The following is a 20,195-nucleotide window of genomic DNA, read 5'->3' as shown; positions in this document are numbered from 1 at the left end:
CTAGTATAGCCTCAGGTTTAATATGTCTCTGCAGGAAATGACTTCAAGCCTGTTTGGGCTGTTTTTATCCTTTTTTAAAAGCTGATGCTTAGTAGAAAGCGGAGCTATAACTATTACAGGGGATAGAAAGCTCCAGATGGAAGCCACCGGTTACAGCTACACCCTGTGTTTAGCGTTAATTGGCAGATGTTAGCATGCTAAACTAAGCTAAACACTTTACCTGCTAATTATACCTGCGTCTTCTTCCACTCAGTCTGTCACGTTCACGCCTCCAGCACTCGTCAGTCGTCTTGACGGAGCCCACCCTGAGGCTGAAGTAGCCGGCATCTGTGGAGGCAGCACAGGTGTCAAAGAAGCCGACAGTCAGCAATTTATTAGCAATCAATGGTGACAAATGGATGATTTTAGCACATTCACAGGATCACAAACTGATAATATATGATATATTCTAAATGTAATTTATGGAAATACTTGCATATTGCTGTTTTAAGTTGAACTCAGTGCTTTTAGCCCAACAGACCACTGCTATCTGGAGCAGACAGCTGTACAGTAACACATCTTTTCCTTTTCTGTGAGAGATTCTCGTTGGAGATTATCCTAAAAGCTTCATCATGACTTAGCAGGAACGGAGGCAATAGAGGCCTTGTACATAATTATCAGAGTGTCTAGCTGTCGCTTCAAGCAGCAGCGATGAAGGAGAGACTGAAAACATACAAATGACAGCTTGTCTTTGCTGGCTCTGCGTTCGATTTCTATCACTGAAGTAAGGGAACATATCAGAGACCAACATGAGACATTGTAACGACCTCATCGCTTGCCGTTATCGTTCATCTGTGCCTGGCAGCACACCACATGTCTCACTTAACAACAGGTAATCATTTACCAGACCCTCAGCAGTGGCAGCAGTGATAGGCCTGCATAGATCTTGTCAGACAGCTGCCTCCCCTGTTGAGAAAGGGCAGCAACATCGCTACAATCAGCTTAGGACCCTGAAATGATTGCTGTCCTTGCCTGCCTTTGAGCTGAGCTCTGCTGTTAATCTAAAAAAACAATCAAAATCAATGTATTTCACTGCCGCAGATTCAAACCAACCAAAAACAATTATTTTCTGTTTTTTGTCTCATTATTTTAAAACCCGCCATTTTCCATAATGTATGTTTCTAGTAACCGATCCTGCTTTTATAAAACATCTTAGTATATACAGTATTTATCACATTTTGTCATATATGTAATCTTCAACAGAGAGTTAGTATTGTGCAGCCCTATTTAAAGGCAAAATATCACCATAACTAGACCATAAATATATGTGCAATTCAAAATAATTGTTCGACTCCTATTTAGAAGTGATGTATAAGGTTTTTGTACATATTTTTCTGAAATAATATTAAAAGAAGCAAACTTGTAAGTCTAAATCATAAAAGCAAGCAGTTTGTTAGTTAGTTACTCCAGCATAAAGACTTAATGAACTACTGATACAGTCAACAGAGTTCTCTCCAAAAAAACTGCTTGTGCTTGTGATCATCCAAAGCTGAGAAGAAAAGGCTAACATTGATGTTGTGCCTCTCAGTGTCAGCTCCGGCGGGATCTTATATATTTCAGAAGCCTTGTTATCCAGCCTAGTGTCTTTTTGAATACTACATAATGATAAATCTAACACTTAATGTTTCCTGTGATTATTCACCACAGGCAGTGGTAGGGCAGTAGAGAACAGGATGACGGCGGGGGAAACGGTAATGAGTCTAACAATGCATTGCACAAGAGAATAACTTTTGATTGGCCCTGCAAATGAAATGGAAAAATACTGTGATGGTGATATTGATATTGCGGTAGGTATCACATGTCCACGGTATTGCGTAATGATATTTCAATTATCACATGATGCAACAAGTATTGTCAGTGTGCTGACTCTATGCCCTGCTTGGCTCAGCATGATCTGCCTTTCAAATCCGTCTTTAGACTTAAAAACATACATTATTCCCAGAGGTCTCCCTGCTATCTTGTGGCTCTGTGGAGAAACCCCTCAGCCAGTGTTTCTTCAGTGCTCTGTTTTGGGGCCACTGCCAAGCCACACATTTAGGATTCCCTGTGCGTATGCCCTCTGTCTTTGCCAATGATTCACAGCTCTTAGCTCACAGACTGCTGTGGTACGGCTGAAACAGACCGGTATGTGCCAGCTTGTGCGAAGGGGTCGAGTGTCAGTCAAGTGTGGGAGAAAGTGAAGACAATAGAACCACTGCAGAGTGGCTTGTCCATTGTTTCCGTCATTGGTTATGTCATAACCAGAAAATAGGCTAATTAGCGCCTAAAAACAAAATACAGTTTGGTCTAATGGGAAAATAAATAAACAGAGGGTGATTTGACCAAACTACGTGACCCTCAGATATATGTGTGTGCATATATGTTTGCACTGCATGGCCTGTTACAGTCCATGCAATAGTTGGAGACATTTCACTCATTTCAATGTAAAGCTACTTCCCACGTCACCATAAGAACAGCTGCAAATAGCTAATGTGTATTTAGTCATCCACAAAATCAGCTCAGCAGAAGCCGAGGCATATGTTGCTGTTGACAGAGTCTCCCTGGATAAGAGTGTGAACTAAACACCGAGAATGTAAGTCAATGGCAAAGAGCTAACTCTAGACCCAGAGATAAGATAAGACACTTTATGTATCCCAGAGAGGAGTTCAGTTGTCATTGCTGCAACACACTTCAGAGACAGTATCATACAAATAATGTCGACAAAGAAAAAAAAAAAAGTTAACCCCCTTTAACTACTACAACATATTCCCTGTAGATCGTGGCCTTAATTTCTGTGTCGCTTTCCCACCCCAGCCGTGTGGCTGCCACTCTGGGCTGAGTCATGGACTGATTGCTAAAGCCGGTTTTGAGGGAGAGTGGAAAGCATCTGTCTCGGCGTGATGGGTCCTTGAGAGTCGAGGCCAGATGAAGCGTGTGTGTGTGCTGGCTGTAGGTTGTTGGAGCACTGGAGCGTTACATTAGTAGAATGACTGGTGGGGGGATTTAGTGATCTTCTCTTTGTCAGGATGTCCTCCCGTCCTCTGTCTCATATTAGACTCTATTTATCTCTTAAGAGTGTCTTTAAGTCGCTTCCTTCCTGCTACCTTTCATCAACGACCTTCTTGGCAGCTCTCAAAGGAAACTCATTTGTGAATATTGTCAAGAGCTGCCTACATGGCGCCTGAAGGTTACTATAATTTCATAGACATGCAAATATACCACAAAATCTGTGTAAAATTATTATCTGGGGAACCTATATTGGATTTTATTGTTTCCACAAGAATTGCCTGTGTGAGTAATAAAGATTTTAAATGGTTTGTGTTAAGTGGGTCAAGACAGAATTTTATAGAAACCTTAATTGAACTGAATGAAGCAGAATCCTGCTTTCTCAGAGCTCGCTGTCAGTGCAGCACAACCTCAGCCTGCTCTTATTTTCTACAATCATCTGAATCCCTGCACCCCATTTTCTTTTATTACTAGTCTGTGGCTTTCATGATTTGTTCCCGAAAGAGCCTTTCCATTAACCTGACTGCGCAAGATGCTTTGTTGGACAGAACCAACCGGGAAGTCGTCAGTGGAATATTCTCGGAAAAGGCAGGCACTTTCAAAACAATACAGGCCAGGTGATTAGATGAACCACCCGTCTATTACCATCCATCAGTGTAGTCAAAGTCTTAACAAAGACAGTCGAAGAATACATTAAAAAAAGCCTTCAGCGTGTTTTTTTGCTTTTAGTTTTATTTCAGCTGAAGCTAGCAGCATCTGTGTTAGCATATTTAGTAGCTGTAGTTGCTGTTAGCTCCTCATAGGATGCTGATTGGTTCAAACCACCATGGTTTGGACACATGTGCCTGGCTTCAACCCTGACAAGATTCTCATGATTTCCAGATCTTGCAAATCCAGTTCCCTCAGGGCAATGTTGCCATTTTTTCCATAAGCTGCCAACTGGTTGCCAATGTTTCTACAACTCAAGTCCTAACACGGCCTATTTCACATCGCGCTGTTTACAAAATACCTGTTGGAGGAGATCATACCATAACCTTGCGAAAACCTTTGCAATGTCAACCCTAAAGTCATAGTATTGCTTTCTCAAGTGGCCTCTTGTGGCAACATAGTCTGATAAGGTTTAATCTCAGTTTGGGAGCACACTTCACATCACAGCTTCACTTCATACCATTAAAATATCCCTTCAAAACAGCAATCAGCAGAAGTGGCTGCCTCCTGTAAACTTGAAAGCATTTTTAGAGCAGCCACGCGTTGGCAGGCAGCTGGTCCACCCAAAATAATCTCCTCGAAAGTGCAGAGTGTAATTAACAGATGGTCCCACTCGTTCATAAACTCATGGTGAGGATTTAACTGACAGAGGCATTACAATGGCAAACAGTGAGATTAGGCCTGTACTGACTTTATGCACGTACAGCAACAGCATGGAGAGCATGCAGAAACAGGTAGTGACTTGGACCATTCAAGAGCTTGTTGGTGGACAGGTAGGTGAGGTAGTGGATGTTAACGGGCAGATATACAGCTTTCTTTTGTGTGGCTCACCTTAGGCATATGCATTTTTGTGTTTCTCAGCTACCCTTTTCTTGTATAGGGTTTTTTTTCTTCTTTTTTCTTGTACCTTAATTAATTTGCAGGTTATTTTGGGAAGTCACTGTAGTGTCACATGGAGTGCCACTTTCGGGTCTGATCACAGGGTTCCTGCGGCTAGATAATGAAATTTGGGATGCAGTGGAGTAGTTATTGCATATAAAACATAAGATATTCCGATACCATTTTTTCCCTACCGATACTTGTGCTGTGGGTATGGGCCAATACCGAGTATCATACTACGCCTGCATGACTGTGATATGATTATCATTGTGGTAAGGCCTGGCTCAGGTTAAACCCTTTGTAACACATGAATAAATACAGCAAATTCAAGCCATTTATTTTTACATAGAACAGTATCAAAAACAGTAGTGCAAATGCAATTTGACTAAATAAATCTAGAAATAATTATAAAAACAGAATTGAAGTGCAGCCACAATATTTTTAAATAAAAAAGGCATTTAAATGGAACAGTGTAAAAACAGTAGTGCAACAGCGACTTAAATAAATAAATCAAGCAATATATAGACGTGTCTTCAGGTGTTGTAATCAAGTTGCTGGTGTTAAAATTATACAGCATGAAATACTGCTACACTGCCAACATGATGTGTTAGTTAGCCGCTAGTTAGCTTAGCTCCAAGCCTAGCGTCAACTTGTCCCTCTAAAACAGCAGGCTGCAGGTTGCATCACAGTGCCACTGTTTTAAGAGCTGTACCAGAGTTTATTGGAGCTAACCAGTAAATAGATTACTAATTTAATAAATTATGTGGTATTGGATCAGTGCCTGGACTCCAGTAGTCGCACATACCGATGCCAGCATTTTCGGCAGTATCGGAGCAATTTTCGATAGCGGTATCAGAATTGGAACAACTCTATATAATACCGACTGAATCCATGATGGCACTTACTAGATATTAAAAACATTTGTCTTGTGTGTCCACATGCCACATTGCTGCTTTGATTCATCCTGCTGTTGTGTTAGCTTTCTTTGAATCTGTAGATGATATGAGTGTGCCAACAGCACATAAGCAAGTAGGTGTTATATCTGAGTCAGAGGCTGTAAACTGTGACAAAAACTGAAACCTCCCACTCTAATTCCTTTAGAGTCACAAAGTACAGATACAAATAAACAGATACCTTTGAAGATGTACCCACCAGGAGATGGCAGCTTTCAGAAACCTTCCTTGGAAAGGTTAAAAACAATGTCACGCTCCAACATTTCTATAGGGAAAAGAAACCTGGGGCCTTTTTTCCAGACTTTTCAAGAGGCAGGCTGACAGCCCCCGTCCTCCCTCCCTGCACTAGAAACAGTTTATTATAGGCCTGAAGCTCCAGCACCTCTGTTTGGGTGGAAAGAAAGCAGAGGGAATGGTGAGCAGGTTTCTGCTTCAGAAATGAGACAACTCCTCCGTTGTGCTTCTCTGTGGTTAACAACAGTTTGAGCTGATGTGATAAATGAGTAGGCATGATGTTCCAAATAAGTCCAATCTTGCAAACAAGCCATCCCACATGAAGCTAAAGGGCACGTTGAAAAAAAATGATTGCTTTTCTAAGACAAAAATCTATAGAGGGCTGAATTTTGAACTCACTGTACACTGTAATCTGCGGATTGCTAAATAAAAGAAAGTGCTCGCCTGTGTTGCAGTAATGTCCTGTTGTGGTAACACATTGCTCCTTTCTCCTAACAGATATGCAGTCCTCAGAGCGGCACTGACACAACTGACTCTGGATTAACACAACCATGGAGTCCTCCTCTGAGTCCCAGCAGGAGCCTGAGAAAACTTTGGTGAGTCAACGCACTCGCATATGTAGCTACAGTCTAGAGCTGCAAACAGCGATTAATGGTCAGTTATTAAATTAATTGGCAATTATTTGGAGAATTGATTGATTGTTTTCTGGTTTCAGCTTGTGAAATGTGATTATTTTGTGGTTTATTTAGTCCTTTTTGACTATGACCTCTAAACTGAATATCTTGGGCCGTCGACAAAATAAGACGTAAAGACGTCACCTTGGGCTTTGAGTAATATAATGAACATTGTTCACCATTTACTGCCATTGACAGATTATTTGCTGAAAATACTCATTATTTACAGCCCTAGTACAGTCCTGCATGAAGATGCAAAACGAGAATCTAATCTACTGTTCCAAAATGAAAATCTTTAAAGATAAAACAAAAAACATTGATGTTTTTAAAGGATCATGATTTATGTCTTTGTAACTGCTATTTTGAAAGATTCTGACTGACTCCGACATTTGTGATTGAGCATGTTGGAATGAAACTGTACACAAAGCTTGTACTGTATTCTGTAGACGTCTCTTAAGATGAAACAAGTAATCTTAACCCTGCCTCGTTGCCTCTTAGACGTTGATAATTGGTGGTTTTCACTCAACCTCCACATATAGTCTTAAGTCAGAAAGAGTTCCTGTTTCCTGCTGGCATCAGTGACTGTATGTCTGCTCCACGAGTGTGTTCTCTGAGCCTTAATGATTAGCTCAAGGTGCTAATATTGCTAACCTGCCACAGGCTTGTCAGGCTTGCTGCGACAGACACTGTTCTTTGCTGCCTCTAATTAAACGTGTGTGTCTGTGTGTCTGTGTGTGTCTGTGTGTGTGTCATTAAAGTCACTTTGGCAGTAGACAATTAAAGGTTGTATACTGTTGTTGTTTTTCAGTAAGTTGTTGAAACTTCCTGTTTTGCGGCTGCAGGTTGACAGCACTCTTCTATAGGCGAACCCAGCTGCTTTAAAGTGGAGCAAGCAGTGTGGGAGTACAGAATATCTTCATTGACAAACACCACATGTTGATTGATGGTTTTCCTGTCATCAATAGAAAATATTCTAATATAAAAGACCAATAATGCTATTTAACAAAAGTCGAAAAAGTTGAACTAAAGTTTGAGTATCATTATTGCATGGATAAAAGGAAGGTATACAATTTCATACATACACTAAACATATTTAGTCTTATCTGTATTCAGTACACTTTTAGGGTTATGCAGAGATGTCTGATACAGTAGATGTTTATGTTTGGCTAATAAGAGTCACATGCATACAAAATTGATTTTAAAAGACGTGTTAGGAATATTTGCGCATTGTACATATTGTGTATGTACAACGGTCTGAGTACAGATCCTTGTGGTACCCCTTATTATAAGTTATTACAAGGAGGGTCACTCTGAGAGATCAGATCGATCTGCATTCACTCAGACAGTTCAGAACAAGAGCAACAAAACTATACAGTATATTTCACACAAGAACATGTTGTGATGTGTTATGACTCAGCAAGGACGGAAACAAGTGGCACCTTTTATACACATACCCGCATTCACACAACCACCCAAAAGAACACCACTTCCCTCCCCTGAACTCTCAGGGTTGCGATTCTGCCCTTTCATTTCACCTTAATCATAATCCTCAGCCGCCATTTTTGCTGCGAGCAGGAGAGCAATTATAATTGCAGATAACTGGAGGGATAGCGGTGCTGGCCATCTTTTTCCCACAGGCTTCGACACACAATGACACACAATGGGATTATAAGGGAGCAGAGCTCTAACAGCCCTTTTCCTACTTCTTTGAATTTTGCTTAGAGTGGGAGTGAGTTTTAATAACACTCGATATCTGTTTTGTAGTGTGAGTTAATTTCTCAACCCGCCTTCTCCGGAGCCTATTTTAGTGGCTGCATAATTAAGCTGCTGGTGCATAAATTGGTTTGAAAGCCATGCTGGTGTGTTTACTTTGTTTCTTTTCAATGCTTTCTTCTGGATTGAATTGAATCGTACGAACGGGTACACATTGCCACAATTTAGCAATAAAACCATCTTTCTGGAGTCTCTGGGGCAGTGTGTTCTCCCTTGATCACACATTATGAGCGACCACAGTGCCACGATGGTATGAGGCTTAGACTGTGTCGCTGGCATATATCCTGCTGTTTGTCATAAAGGCCCGTTGGTAGAGGGGATGGCTCCCAACACGAGATGAAAGGCTCTGGGAAGCAAGCCAGGTGTCTGCCACATCTCCCCATGTTCTCACATCCTCACAGGCAGGAGATGCTTTATGAAGGGTGATCCACCATCATTCAACCTGCTGTCTTTTGTGTTGTACATACTGTATTAAAAGAGCTAGTAACCTGCTGTTCAGAATGGGGGGGGGGGGGGGGGGGGGGGGGGGGACACAGACAGCCTTTATGCACTTGAACAATGTGTTTGAGGTAGCCCAAAGGTAAGAGAATAGGATCTCCTAGTCACAAACAGATCCCTGCCTGGGGGGATTTGAAAATAAAAGAGAAACTTTTATCCACTCTCTGGCTGTTGAATTACCCTTTGGCAAGGCATTTCACCCCCATTTGTTCCGGAGGAGCTTCACACTCTCCAACTGTGCAAGACTAGTTGTGCTAGCTTCGTTGTATGAATGCAAGGCATGAGATTGTTTGGAAAACGTCATTCTCTATTATAAAAAAAAGTTTTTTTTTTAAGTATCATCATTGCAGTCACTCAGGACCGAATTACTATTTCCATCTGGTGCAACTACAACACATGGCATCAAACTTAATTAGGCCCATAATGCCTTTAGAAGGCTCATTATTGAGTCTTCACATGACATTTCTCTCCCACTAAGTCTTCTTTGAGCACTCATTAGTCCTCTACTGTATGATAGTACACTACTTCTAGAACAGCCTGACATCGCTACAAGATAGTAGGGTTAAAAAATAGTAGAGGCTTCTTTTCTCTACTCTGTGCAGTTCTTGTTCTTGTTGCACATAGAAATCTATATTAACAGTCTGGAGGATTACTCTGACTCCCTTATTAATCATAAAACGGAAATCGACAAATGGTGTAAATCCTTCATGGACTCTTTTTATGCGTGTCCGGCAGCCCCTCTGCTGCTTAATAAAATATATAAAAATGACACTTCCTCTCCCTGCTAGCAGGGACGGGATCATTGGCTGAGAGCCATCCTCGTACATTGGCAGCCAGGCACTTAATGTGGTAAGTCACAGCATAGTGCCAGTATGACTACTGCTAAACTGAGAGTCACACTGAGCTTAATTTATCTTATTTTATTAATTGATTTATTTTTAGCTAGCATGGCTGTTAGCAGAGTGTGTATGCAAATGAACCTATAGACCAATATGCATAACTATTGCATTGACATCCCTATCAACAATTATTGTGTGGCTTGCCATTCATCTCTTTTACTGCTAATGTGGATTCACTGCCTTGTTGGTACCACAGGTAAGAGGAGATGGTTATACCATACCATTGGTGGAGGGAAGATGTGCTTAGAATACAAGCATAGTTGTTAATTTGAGTTTAACTTTGTCCTTGGCTACCTCTCTGCTCTGCTGTGCTGAGGGAAGGCAGCTCTCATGACCATAATTTACAGCAAAACCGGTGATATCCCTTGCTGGTTTCTTTAAGTACAGATAAAGGTTCAGTACCCTGGGTTGTAAATAATTCAGTAAGTGAATAAGTGCTTCCACTTCTGGGATTCAGAGGGCATCCCTGTCCTGAGCTTATTCCTATGAGAAAATGCCTTATAAGAGTAACTCCTAAATTCCAGAATACCTACATGGTCTATTTTTGACTGATGCCACGATCAGCCGCATCAAGAAATTTTCAGAATGAAACACTATGCAGACTCTTGAAGGGAAACTTATTAACTACATAGTCTACTTACAGTACTTGAGGTGGCTCCTTTTTTACTTTTATGTTAGTACTTGTGTTGACATTTCCACTTTCCTTACCGTACTGTGTGGTTTGTTTGTGTGCTGCTGTTGTGACTTGAGACTTTCCACCTGGGAATAAGTAAAGAATCTCCATATCTGACTTTTTTTACCCTGATCAGCAGAAAAATACTTTTTAACATCAGAGTTAAAGTTGATCTCCACAGGGTGATACCATTAGTGCTTTCCTACATTTCCTCGGATGCCTTTTGACCACATCAAGAGCCATCAGCTAGCCTTGATGTGGTTTTCACCACACCCCTCATTTCAAATGCAACATGTTTTGGAGAGCTGCATTGCATGATGGTCAATTGAGGCTGTCATGGAGAAGCTGGGTGACTATTCATCTATAAAGAGTTTTTGCAGGAGGAAGATTTAGTGTTTGGTGTAAAAGGTTTACATATGATCAGCACTGCTCTTTCTAAAATTTCCCATTTGGGCCCATTATTACAGTGTATTGAACCATTCCTTTTACCGCTACATACTGTATCGCCATCAGATTTTAGCACAATAAATACTATTGGGTACATTGAAAATGTATATTAAACAGAAAGAAACCAAGTAACACATTCCTCAATTTCTAAATTATTTCATTTATTTAAGTATAAAGATATGTGTGACCTGTATCACATTATGTTCAAGGAGTGAATCTTTCCAGGATTTCTCCAAGGCTGCAGTGACAACTCACAGAAGTCTCAGTAGACTCCAGCAGAACATTTAAAGCAGTCCCTTCCTCTCAAGCTTCAGCTAAGGTCAATGTTCACAACTTCACAGTTAGAAAAAGACTGAACAAAAATAGGATTCCTAAAGGAATAGGAAGGTGGAAACTATTACTCACCAAGGGAAAGATAAAGGCTTGTGATATAGATCATTAAATGCAGACAAGCCACATGTTTTTCCCCTATAAGGATCCATGGGGGAAGAATGTCTATTCTAGACATAAAACTCCTGAGCCAAAAAGGACACACCCTCTGACTTCAATTATAATATCAGAGGATTGCATTTTTTTGGCAGGCCAGCCTAAATGACTCTGTTCCAAACTCAAGGACACTGAAGGACATGTTGTCTGATGGCTTCTGTGGTTGGATCTATCACTTTCTTCTGCTCAGTGTGCATAAAACTCAAGATCTTGGGGACTTGTCCTTCCTGTTTGGATGACAGGAAGTGAATGTATGCGTGCTATGTGCATGAATGTGATGGAAAGCTCTCCGTGTGATAACAAAACATTAGAAGAAATGCAAAACTCATTTTTAATGATATTTCAGGAATCCAGTATTCCTCGATTGCGTACCACGAGTGGTACAAGTTGCCATAGTTTGACAACCATTGTCTTTGACTAATAATATCAGACATAGTAAAAGCAATGCAGGGAAGCTGTGCATGTTTTTGCCCAGGTATTAAGAAAATAGAAAAGGACAGTTAACCTCAGAAATCCATGACACCAACAGTTATCCATGTGTGACTTTTATTATTGTCACTTAAAAAAAATAATTTCCAACTGTCAGGATCTCGCTTGTCAGACCTACAAATAATGTGACAGGAATAATGCAAGACAGCATCAGTGAAAATTGGCTCCAGGCTGCTCTTAGGGAGAGAGCATCAGCTTCTGTGCATCAGCGATCGGACCCAGGGTGCTGTTGACAGAACCGAGCTGACAGCCGTGGGCTGATGAAACACATTCTCGCCACTGAAGTAAATGGGTTAAAGTAAACAGGAAAAGCAGGCTTATCCTCCACGGCTTTAGCTTGGCCTCAGATGCGGCAAAAGCTGCAAAATGAAAGTCTGAAAATAAGTAAAACTTAAAAAAAGACTTGACAAAGTGAATTTCAGATGATGTGGGGGAACGTTTTAACATTCGGGATTTAAGTAGAAGCTGAGTGTCTCCTGCCAAGACCTATTCAACACCTCTCTGACAGAAAAATCTGTCTTTTAGCTGGGGTGGTGTTGTGTGGGATATTGATTTGAGGGCAGTAAAGACGGTATGGATTTATTAACACTGAGAATGAAAAGGCAGGCACATGTAGCATCACATAGATTGGATCGTTTTCTAGTAACGCTATGTGTTCTCGCTAAAGATGCAACATCGTCTTTTGCTATAGGACCAGTAGGACCCTATAGAAAGCACATTTAGCCGCCTGTTTTTTTTGTCGGTGCGAATCGATGAGTGCACGCATGAACTGGAGGGCACACACACATCCCTCTCGGAGTATCCAGTTCCTTTGCCTTGGGGAGGGTAATATATTGTGTGTCAGCTCGCTGGCCGCAGTAATGATGAAGTATGTTTTCTGCTGGCTTCAGTACTTCAGTAAGAGAGAGGAGTGGCAGCCATCTTCACAATCATGTGTGGCATGGTGAATTATACATGCCCCATTTTACCGTCCTATATACAGTAGTAGCCGTAACGGGGCTCGTTGTCAGTACATTTTGTCACAATATTATCATAACATATGACGTTTTAAATACAAGAATACAGCGAGTGAGTTTGTATCTTAGGGCAGTTATGCTCATCAGTTAAAATCTGAAGTTTTGAGGGTACGTTTAAGGTGTATTGTGACTGTTGACTCGTCACTTTCTGTGTTGACATGGAAATGTTTCCTCAGGGAGGACCTCGGGGAGGACCCAGCTGCTTGGGAGTCCTTGGGTGTAGCAACATTTGCAATAAAAAGTGTCCTAGTCATGGTTATAAGTTATAAAATCTTAGCACTCCACAGAGCATCTCACCTGCTGGGCTGCTGACAACATTTTCTAACCGGTTTAAAAGCCAAACACCGGGCAGGTAATTCAGAATTTTACCACTGATATGTAATGAGAGTGGAGTTTTTTTTCTGCAAAACGTTATTAAGGCAAATGGGAGCGAATCGAAATGATGCATCGTACTTCAATATGGCAGTAGAGGTTGTACTACTAGTGTCAGGTTCTGAAGTAGTTTAACTGACTTCACTGCAGTCACACTCTGTTTTAATCTTCCTTTTCTTCTCCCGTCACAGTTAGCTTCGTGCTTATATCGTTTTGTGATTCTGTGAGTTTACAGCTTGCCTTGCTGTTATTCTGCGCAGCTCCATGTACAGCGACACAGTTAAAAAGGAAGAGCGAGGTGGTTATCTGAACAGATGTGAAACTGATGTGGGTGGATAACTTAACAGTTCTAAAATAGGAACCATTTTGAGTCACTAAATACGTGCCTGTTGCAATCAGTTTTTGAAGGTTCTGCCTCTTTTATAATGACTGAATTGCAGCATTATCTAAAAAAAAAAACTAACCTAAAGAGGGGTTTTGTGCTGTTGCTCCAGTCGCTATGATAAATGGGTACTTTGTTACTCCTTTAAGAAAACGTCAAAGTCACAGACTCAATCACTCAGCAGGAGTCTCTGGCTTGAAGCTGAGCTCTTTAGACAAATTAAAATGGCCAGCATTTTATTGCAAATGAGCTTTACATTTCTGAATGCGATGGAAACAGTTGTTGGTTTTTTGTGATGGTTGACTCGACCATTTTCAGTCCCTTTTTGAAGAAAGGTTTGCTACCACAGTATAGTTTGAAGAACAGACCCTTTTTTGTCAAGATGCAAATAATTTATCTCATCTAAACCCCATGATGTGAATCACCGTCCTCTCTCTCAGCAGACTAGATGTGGACTGCTCTATTACAACTGTTCCTTTGTAGGCCTCTTTAAAAAAAAAGTCAGTTTCCTCTATCAGGACAGGACAGTTGTTGTTTTTCATGTGTATCACTACACTTTAGTGAAAGAGTTTTTCCAGAACTTTTAGTAGACTATAAACGGCAGCTACTGCAACTTAAAAATGTACACCCTCCACTGGGAGCTTGATACATTCACATCTAGTAGCTGCCCAGTCCAACTGGTCTTTGACTGTTGGATGCCATAGTTACTGATGCTATAAAATAACCATAAAGTGCAGCAGAGCGCAATAAATGAGTAAGAAGCCATACTTAGGATAGTTTTTCTGTGCTGTGATGGAATAAAACTGCCATTTTTGGTGCGCTGACTTCCAGTTTTCAATCCAAATAAAAGCAGTTTAGATAAAGTCCAATCTGTTAGCTGCAACTCGGTCAAATAGGAGTAATAACATTATTCTTGGAGAGATGCAATAAATGCAGAATTTGTTTAGTGTTTAGAGAAAATTCCAAATTTTAAAGATCGCTAAGCGCAATGCTCTTTTAGCCTCTTTCAGCTTGTTGTTTTGGGTTTACAGCCTTACAGATAAAGATAGCACCTTTTAATTAGCACGCTGAATCTTTTTTTTTTTTGTATCCAAACAAAAAATAAGTTTGTTTTTTTTTTCTCTGAGCTCTGTGCCAGATGCTTTCTTTGCCAAGCCTAGTCCCTGAGTGGAGTCTGGTCTGGTTGCCTGGACTCCTCATGTCGAGGACAAGTCTCCAGGAAATATCCTGGCACATGAAGCGTATTCCTAAATGTCTAGCTGTTGTTTAAAATATGTACCTGGCAGCAGACGCGTCCAGATATCTCATGGCAAACAGAAGGTAGCTTTAGAAAGACTTGTCACGGAGATTAGAAAAACCAAAATGTTGAGTTTTCACACCATCTTAAGTTTTTCTTCATCGCAGTGCATTCTTACTTTGTCACCAACCCTGTTATCTAGCTCTACCGATCATATTCTTTGTAAGCTGGTGATAAATTAGGTGAGAACCACAGCAGGCTGCAGTCACGTAGTGCCATTTCTTGGAGCAGCTACTGTTGACGCCACGCTTTACCATCACCACTCCTTTTCACCCTAATTGCAGAGTACAGAGAGAAATGTTGAAGCGTTGTGAAAAGTAAACAGACCTCAGTTTCACCTTGCCCGGGGAGACTAAATGTGCTTGTTGATGACATCGCAGGCATTTGGCCGAGTCCTGTTTTGCAAATTATTTACTCTCATGGAAGATGAAAATCAAATTAAAGTGTGTTGCTGCATCTAAACGACCTTTGGTTAATGCAGCCACAGTAATAAACTCAGTGTTTATATGTTCATGTGTTGCATATAGCACAGAATCCTTAAAGGGCCCCCCCGTTGTGTGGTGTGTGTGGAAAACAGTTAATGGAAACGGTAGCACAGGAGAATGCTTTAAAGCTCACGTTATTGGTCCCGTAATAAGGTTGCAGGGCGGCCACGTCGTGCATGTGTCGTCCTCTGGCGTGATTTTCCATGATGGCCAGGGGAGATTGCTGTGGTTTATTGGTGCAAGAGGGCCTCAGTCAACAAGAACATGAGGAAGAGCCGTGTGGTTACAGTAGCTGTGTGCTCGAGGGTGTACACAGAGCCCTGACTCGGACTAATGACAGCTTCAGTACAGCAGTTTGAGCCTTTTTATAAACAGCGACATCCTACATGTTTTGCAGTTGGTGCAGTGGTGTTTTGCTGGCATGTGAGCTGATGTTAGTCGGAAAATACACGTTTAAGAGTTGGAGTTAAAATGCCCGATAGGGGGGTTGTAGTAGATGAAGCAAAAGAGATATGAGATAGATGGAAGGATGGATGGGGAGATTAAGAAAAGGTAACAAGGGAGTGCTCTTAAGTCAGAGGAGCTGAAGAAAAACTGAAAAGAAAATGACTGAAAAACAGCAGAGAATAGAGGAAAAAGTACTCATGAAAGAGAGAGAGAGAGGCTTGAATTCTCTCTCATGCTCGCTCTCTCTGCCCTGTCTCCTCCCTTCAATACTGAGTTTGTGTGTGCGTTTCTGTGTGTGTGTGTGAGAGAGACGGGGCTGAGCTCAGTGGCTCGTCGTACCAGGTTTAGTCTGGCCAAGAAGCAGTAGAGACGACGAGCTCACCTCCCTCAACCGGCTGACTCGGTAGGCATTTCCTCTCTTTCTGTAAACGAACATGTCAAGTGTCGAAACGGGAAACATGAGTGGGTGGATTTGACTCAGACTGAGCAGAAGTTGATCATACTGTTGTCCTGTCACATATGACAAATGTTCTGCAATAAGATGTAGACTTTTTACAAATCTGGCATTATTCATTTATTGTCATGTGGTGTTACCACTAAAGTGAGTCTTTGTTTTAGGCGCTCGACTTCTTGGTCTTTGAGGTGATGAGGTTTCATATTTGGACAACGAGCCTACTGTGTTGCTTCCGCTCCAGCTTGTTGTTTGCTCAGTGTGTTGTCACTGAATGAAGGCCAGTGCTCACTACCACGCTTTGCTCAAGGGCTACATTAACAGCTAACACAGATCATGCTGCTTCTATTAGATTGGTGGAGAGCGTTGCATGGATCAGTGTTTGTAGCTTAATTCTTCAGAGAGATCATTGCATGTGTGTGAACTGGGTTGACTGCTACTGGCTGATAGCCAAAACATGTATCTAACCAGAGTGGAGAGGGGGACGGGTGGGTTGGTCTCTGGTTGCTTGCAACATGGTAAGGAGTACATTATAGAAACATGATAGCTCCTTAATGCAATGCTCTCAAGTCACGTCCAATTAAAAACCTAATACGCAAGTACTGTTTGGAAAAATGGACAATGAAGTCCTTTTACTTTCTGTCCTGCAGTCATGCAAGTTAACAACAAAAATGGCTTAGATTATTATTCACACCCCAAATGAGTTGCTCATTTGAATGAGGACAGATTAACAAAATTATCTATTGCCTGGGTGCAGTTATGTAAGAACAGTTTTCCAGGAACGGTTGTGTTTTTGTTTTTCACTTCCCCTCCCCCACACACACACACACACACACACACACAGAAGAGGGAGGCAGGAATCTTGGCTGAAGCACAGGGGGTTTCAGGCAGCTGGGTTGGAGCAAGTGCAATCAGGTTGATAGCACTGTGTTCATTCATTCTGAACAGCTGCTGGAGGTCTGGAGTTTAGCTGGATCGTCCCACAAACAGGACAGGGAACCATTTCTGAACAAGCCTTTAAATGGTATTACATAACAGACCACCAAAACATTTATGTGTAATCAGATAAATTAATTATAGCTCCTAATTGCCTTAGTTTTTTCATTATCATTATTCAGTCTGTTACTGTGTCCTTATTGTCTGTTTTAACTGGTGGAAGAAATACAGTGGTCCCTCGTTTATCGCGGGGGATACGTTCTAAAAATAACCCGCAATAAACGAAATCCGCGAAGTAAGTTTTATTATATTATTATACATGTTTTAAGGCCGTAAAACTCCTAACCACACACTTTTATACACCTTTTTACACGCATTTTGTATAGTACTCCCTTAAACAGGACGCAGAACACATGTGCGGTTCTCCCTTAGCCAATTTCGGACGCAGAACACAATGCGCGTTCATACTGTACAAACAGCGAGTCCGTGAAAAGTGAACAGCGATATAGCGAGGGACGACTGTACTTCAATACTCAACAGTAAGTAGCAAAATATAAAAATACTCGCCTTTAGTGAGGCCATCACCCAAACACTTACATTTTTAGATGTGAGCAATGATTCAGAGGTCTGGACCAAGACTAAATTTATCATACATTCTTTAGTATAAAATCTTATATACATATATATTTCTGCACCAGTTTATGATTAGGTGCAGTACCAGCCAAGTGCTGTCTCTAGTCAGCAGCTAGTCAGACATATCCCTTCATTCTATTCAGATAAGCAATGGTCTGTCATTGACCAGCCAGCAAACTGTAGGAGTTTTTACTAGGGAACCACAACAAAGTCTGTCTCAAACCCTGATAGATTACACACAGAGTTGTTGTTAGGGGTCTGCATTCAACTCTTCAAAATATTGTTCCAGTTTAAACCTCCAGCTGGATACTTCACCTTTCTAAATCCCCCCAACAAAGAATAAATCCAGGCAGTGGTTCCATTTCTGCACTGTGGAGGGAATTCTCAATGGTGGCATGAATCTTAAATTTAAGATGGCAAATGGCCTAGCTCCCAGCTTTACAATGCTGAGACTCGGCCAAATTATGTACTGCACTGCCTTTGATCAATCAATGGTGCCTTTGGTACACTATTGTAAGAAACCAGAAAGCAGCAGATGGTTTGTTCCACACAACCATCTGGTGTGGTTTGTTCCACAGAACCATCTGGAAAGTCATAATTGGAAACAGTTTGGAAGAGGGCAGCCACTTTAAAAAAATATTTGGTGATCGGATGAACTGTCTATCACTGGCAAACTTCCACCAGTCAGATCAGCGATCTGAGTAGCCAAACTCTAACCGACACTAGTCAAGAGAAAACAGAAAAACCAATGGTAGTTCTTTAAAGGACGCTGATTGGTCCGTAACCTCTGATGTTTGGACACAACAGCATAGCTTGAATTCTTGACGAGATGGATTCTCTCGTGATCTCACAAGTCCAGCTGCCTCGCAAGGCTATACATTTAGTGCTTCGAAATAAAAGATTTCTCTTTCACAACCATTGTAGATCTTCAATATTGCAGTCACCCTTCCTTTTAAGAACATTCATCTTGTCGCCTCCATGCTGCCTCCTCCTGCAGTGATGAAATTGAGACTCCACTCTGTGAGGCCCATTCTAATGAAATGCTGCCTGCAGACTGAGTGAAGTCCCCCTCCACACCTCCCTACTTCTTTCTCATCATAAAAACATAAAAAATGGACATGACCCAATCATACTAACTAGTCCCAGAACCAACAGGCATTCTTATATCTTAGGGGATGAAAAACATAAATCCATTGGGATTACTGCTGTTTGCTCTAGTGTCAGAATATGCCCTGCTGCTGGCAATTATCTCTTTTATGGATTTCCTGTCAGGACATACAAGGGTTCCTATTTCCTTTCTGTCCTCCTCCACCCGTATCTGGAGCAGAAGTTAACTACACACATTTTATGTTAAAAATCCTATTAGCTGTAAAGTATTTAAATTAAAAAATAGGATGGACTGGTATGTGTTGTTCTCAGTGGACTGAGTGGATTTTTTTTTTACCACTAATTATAAAAAGATACTCTTTGCTATGACTTTAAGTTGAAGACAGGAACTGACTGTTTCTTTCGCTGTCTGGGTAGTGCTGGATAGCTGAAGGGGTGAAGACGTGAGGCAGAGATACTGCCGCATTTGAGTCAAAAGACTCAGACTCCCTGAGTCATAACACAGACATGATACACATATTTTTAGATTCACAGAGTTACACTTCCTAAGGATATCATTATCTCTGATATCCATTGCGAGTAATGTCCATAAAAGATAGTCAAGAACTTTCCTAAGAATCATCAAGTTTTTAAGTTTTCTTCAGTGTCAAAGCCTCCAGTGATAGCTGTCAGTACATCTATGGGTACATTGCTAACAGGAACTGCTAATGGATAATTCAGTATACTTTTAATGGTGCCAATTTGTCCAAATGTATCAGTGCTCAAGCCGTAGCTTACAGCTGACTAACTGACTTCATAACATTATACTTGCTGTCTACATCCCCCAAAGCACCAAATTAACAGAACTATAGCTCCAGAATGTAGAGGATGATTATCTCCCAAATAGAAATAAGAATAAGAATGTGTGTGACGAAAATATTTATGCTTTTAATGTTGCACTATGAATTCATCTCTGAATGTCCCTTTGACATTGTTCTTACACTCCTGAAACATTGACACTCTATTCGTATGCAGATGTCTTGGCGCTTTAAAACTCTGCTGTTGAATTTTGTGTTTGTTAATGTGCCAATGTAACAAACACCACAGCAAGTGAATGGCACAGAACAGAAAACACTTTTAATCGGTCACATTTGGCTGATTCCTGATTTCCTTAATACGGTCGGCCTCTGGGGAAGGTACTGATCACTTGCTTCGGTGCATCTCTGATTGAAGATCCCTTTTCCTCCAACGTTTACTATTCTACACTTTTAAGGCAGCAGACTAATACAGGGAGTGACATCGTAACACATTTTCAATGCGACAGGCTCATTAACAGGAGCAGTTTTTGGACTA

At 41.1% G+C, this 20,195-nt stretch overlaps 1 protein-coding gene across 5 annotated transcripts in view; it reads left to right on the top strand.

Moving 5' to 3' along the window:
• The window catches only part of osbpl8 (oxysterol binding protein-like 8), an 82,476-nt gene that overhangs the window by 12,748 nt on the left and 49,533 nt on the right, over nucleotides 1–20,195 (top strand). For 3 of the 5 annotated variants that reach the window (XM_010744350.3, XM_027291911.1, XM_019265613.2), the window contains exon 2: nucleotides 6,297–6,394. In XM_010744350.3, the coding sequence (XP_010742652.1) occupies nucleotides 6,350–6,394 (45 nt within the window). In that variant the 5' untranslated portion in view covers nucleotides 6,297–6,349. Of the gene's footprint in view, nucleotides 1–6,296; nucleotides 6,395–16,025; nucleotides 16,140–20,195 lie in introns of those variants that run through there. The other 2 variants (XM_019265615.2, XM_019265614.2) reach the window with 2 other exon arrangements.

This window comes from Larimichthys crocea, chromosome XX (genome assembly GCF_000972845.2).
Source record: "Larimichthys crocea isolate SSNF chromosome XX, L_crocea_2.0, whole genome shotgun sequence".
NCBI lineage: Eukaryota > Metazoa > Chordata > Actinopteri > Sciaenidae > Larimichthys > Larimichthys crocea.
Note: the sequence above shows the minus strand (reverse complement) of the source record. Positions and strands in the feature narration are given on the sequence as shown.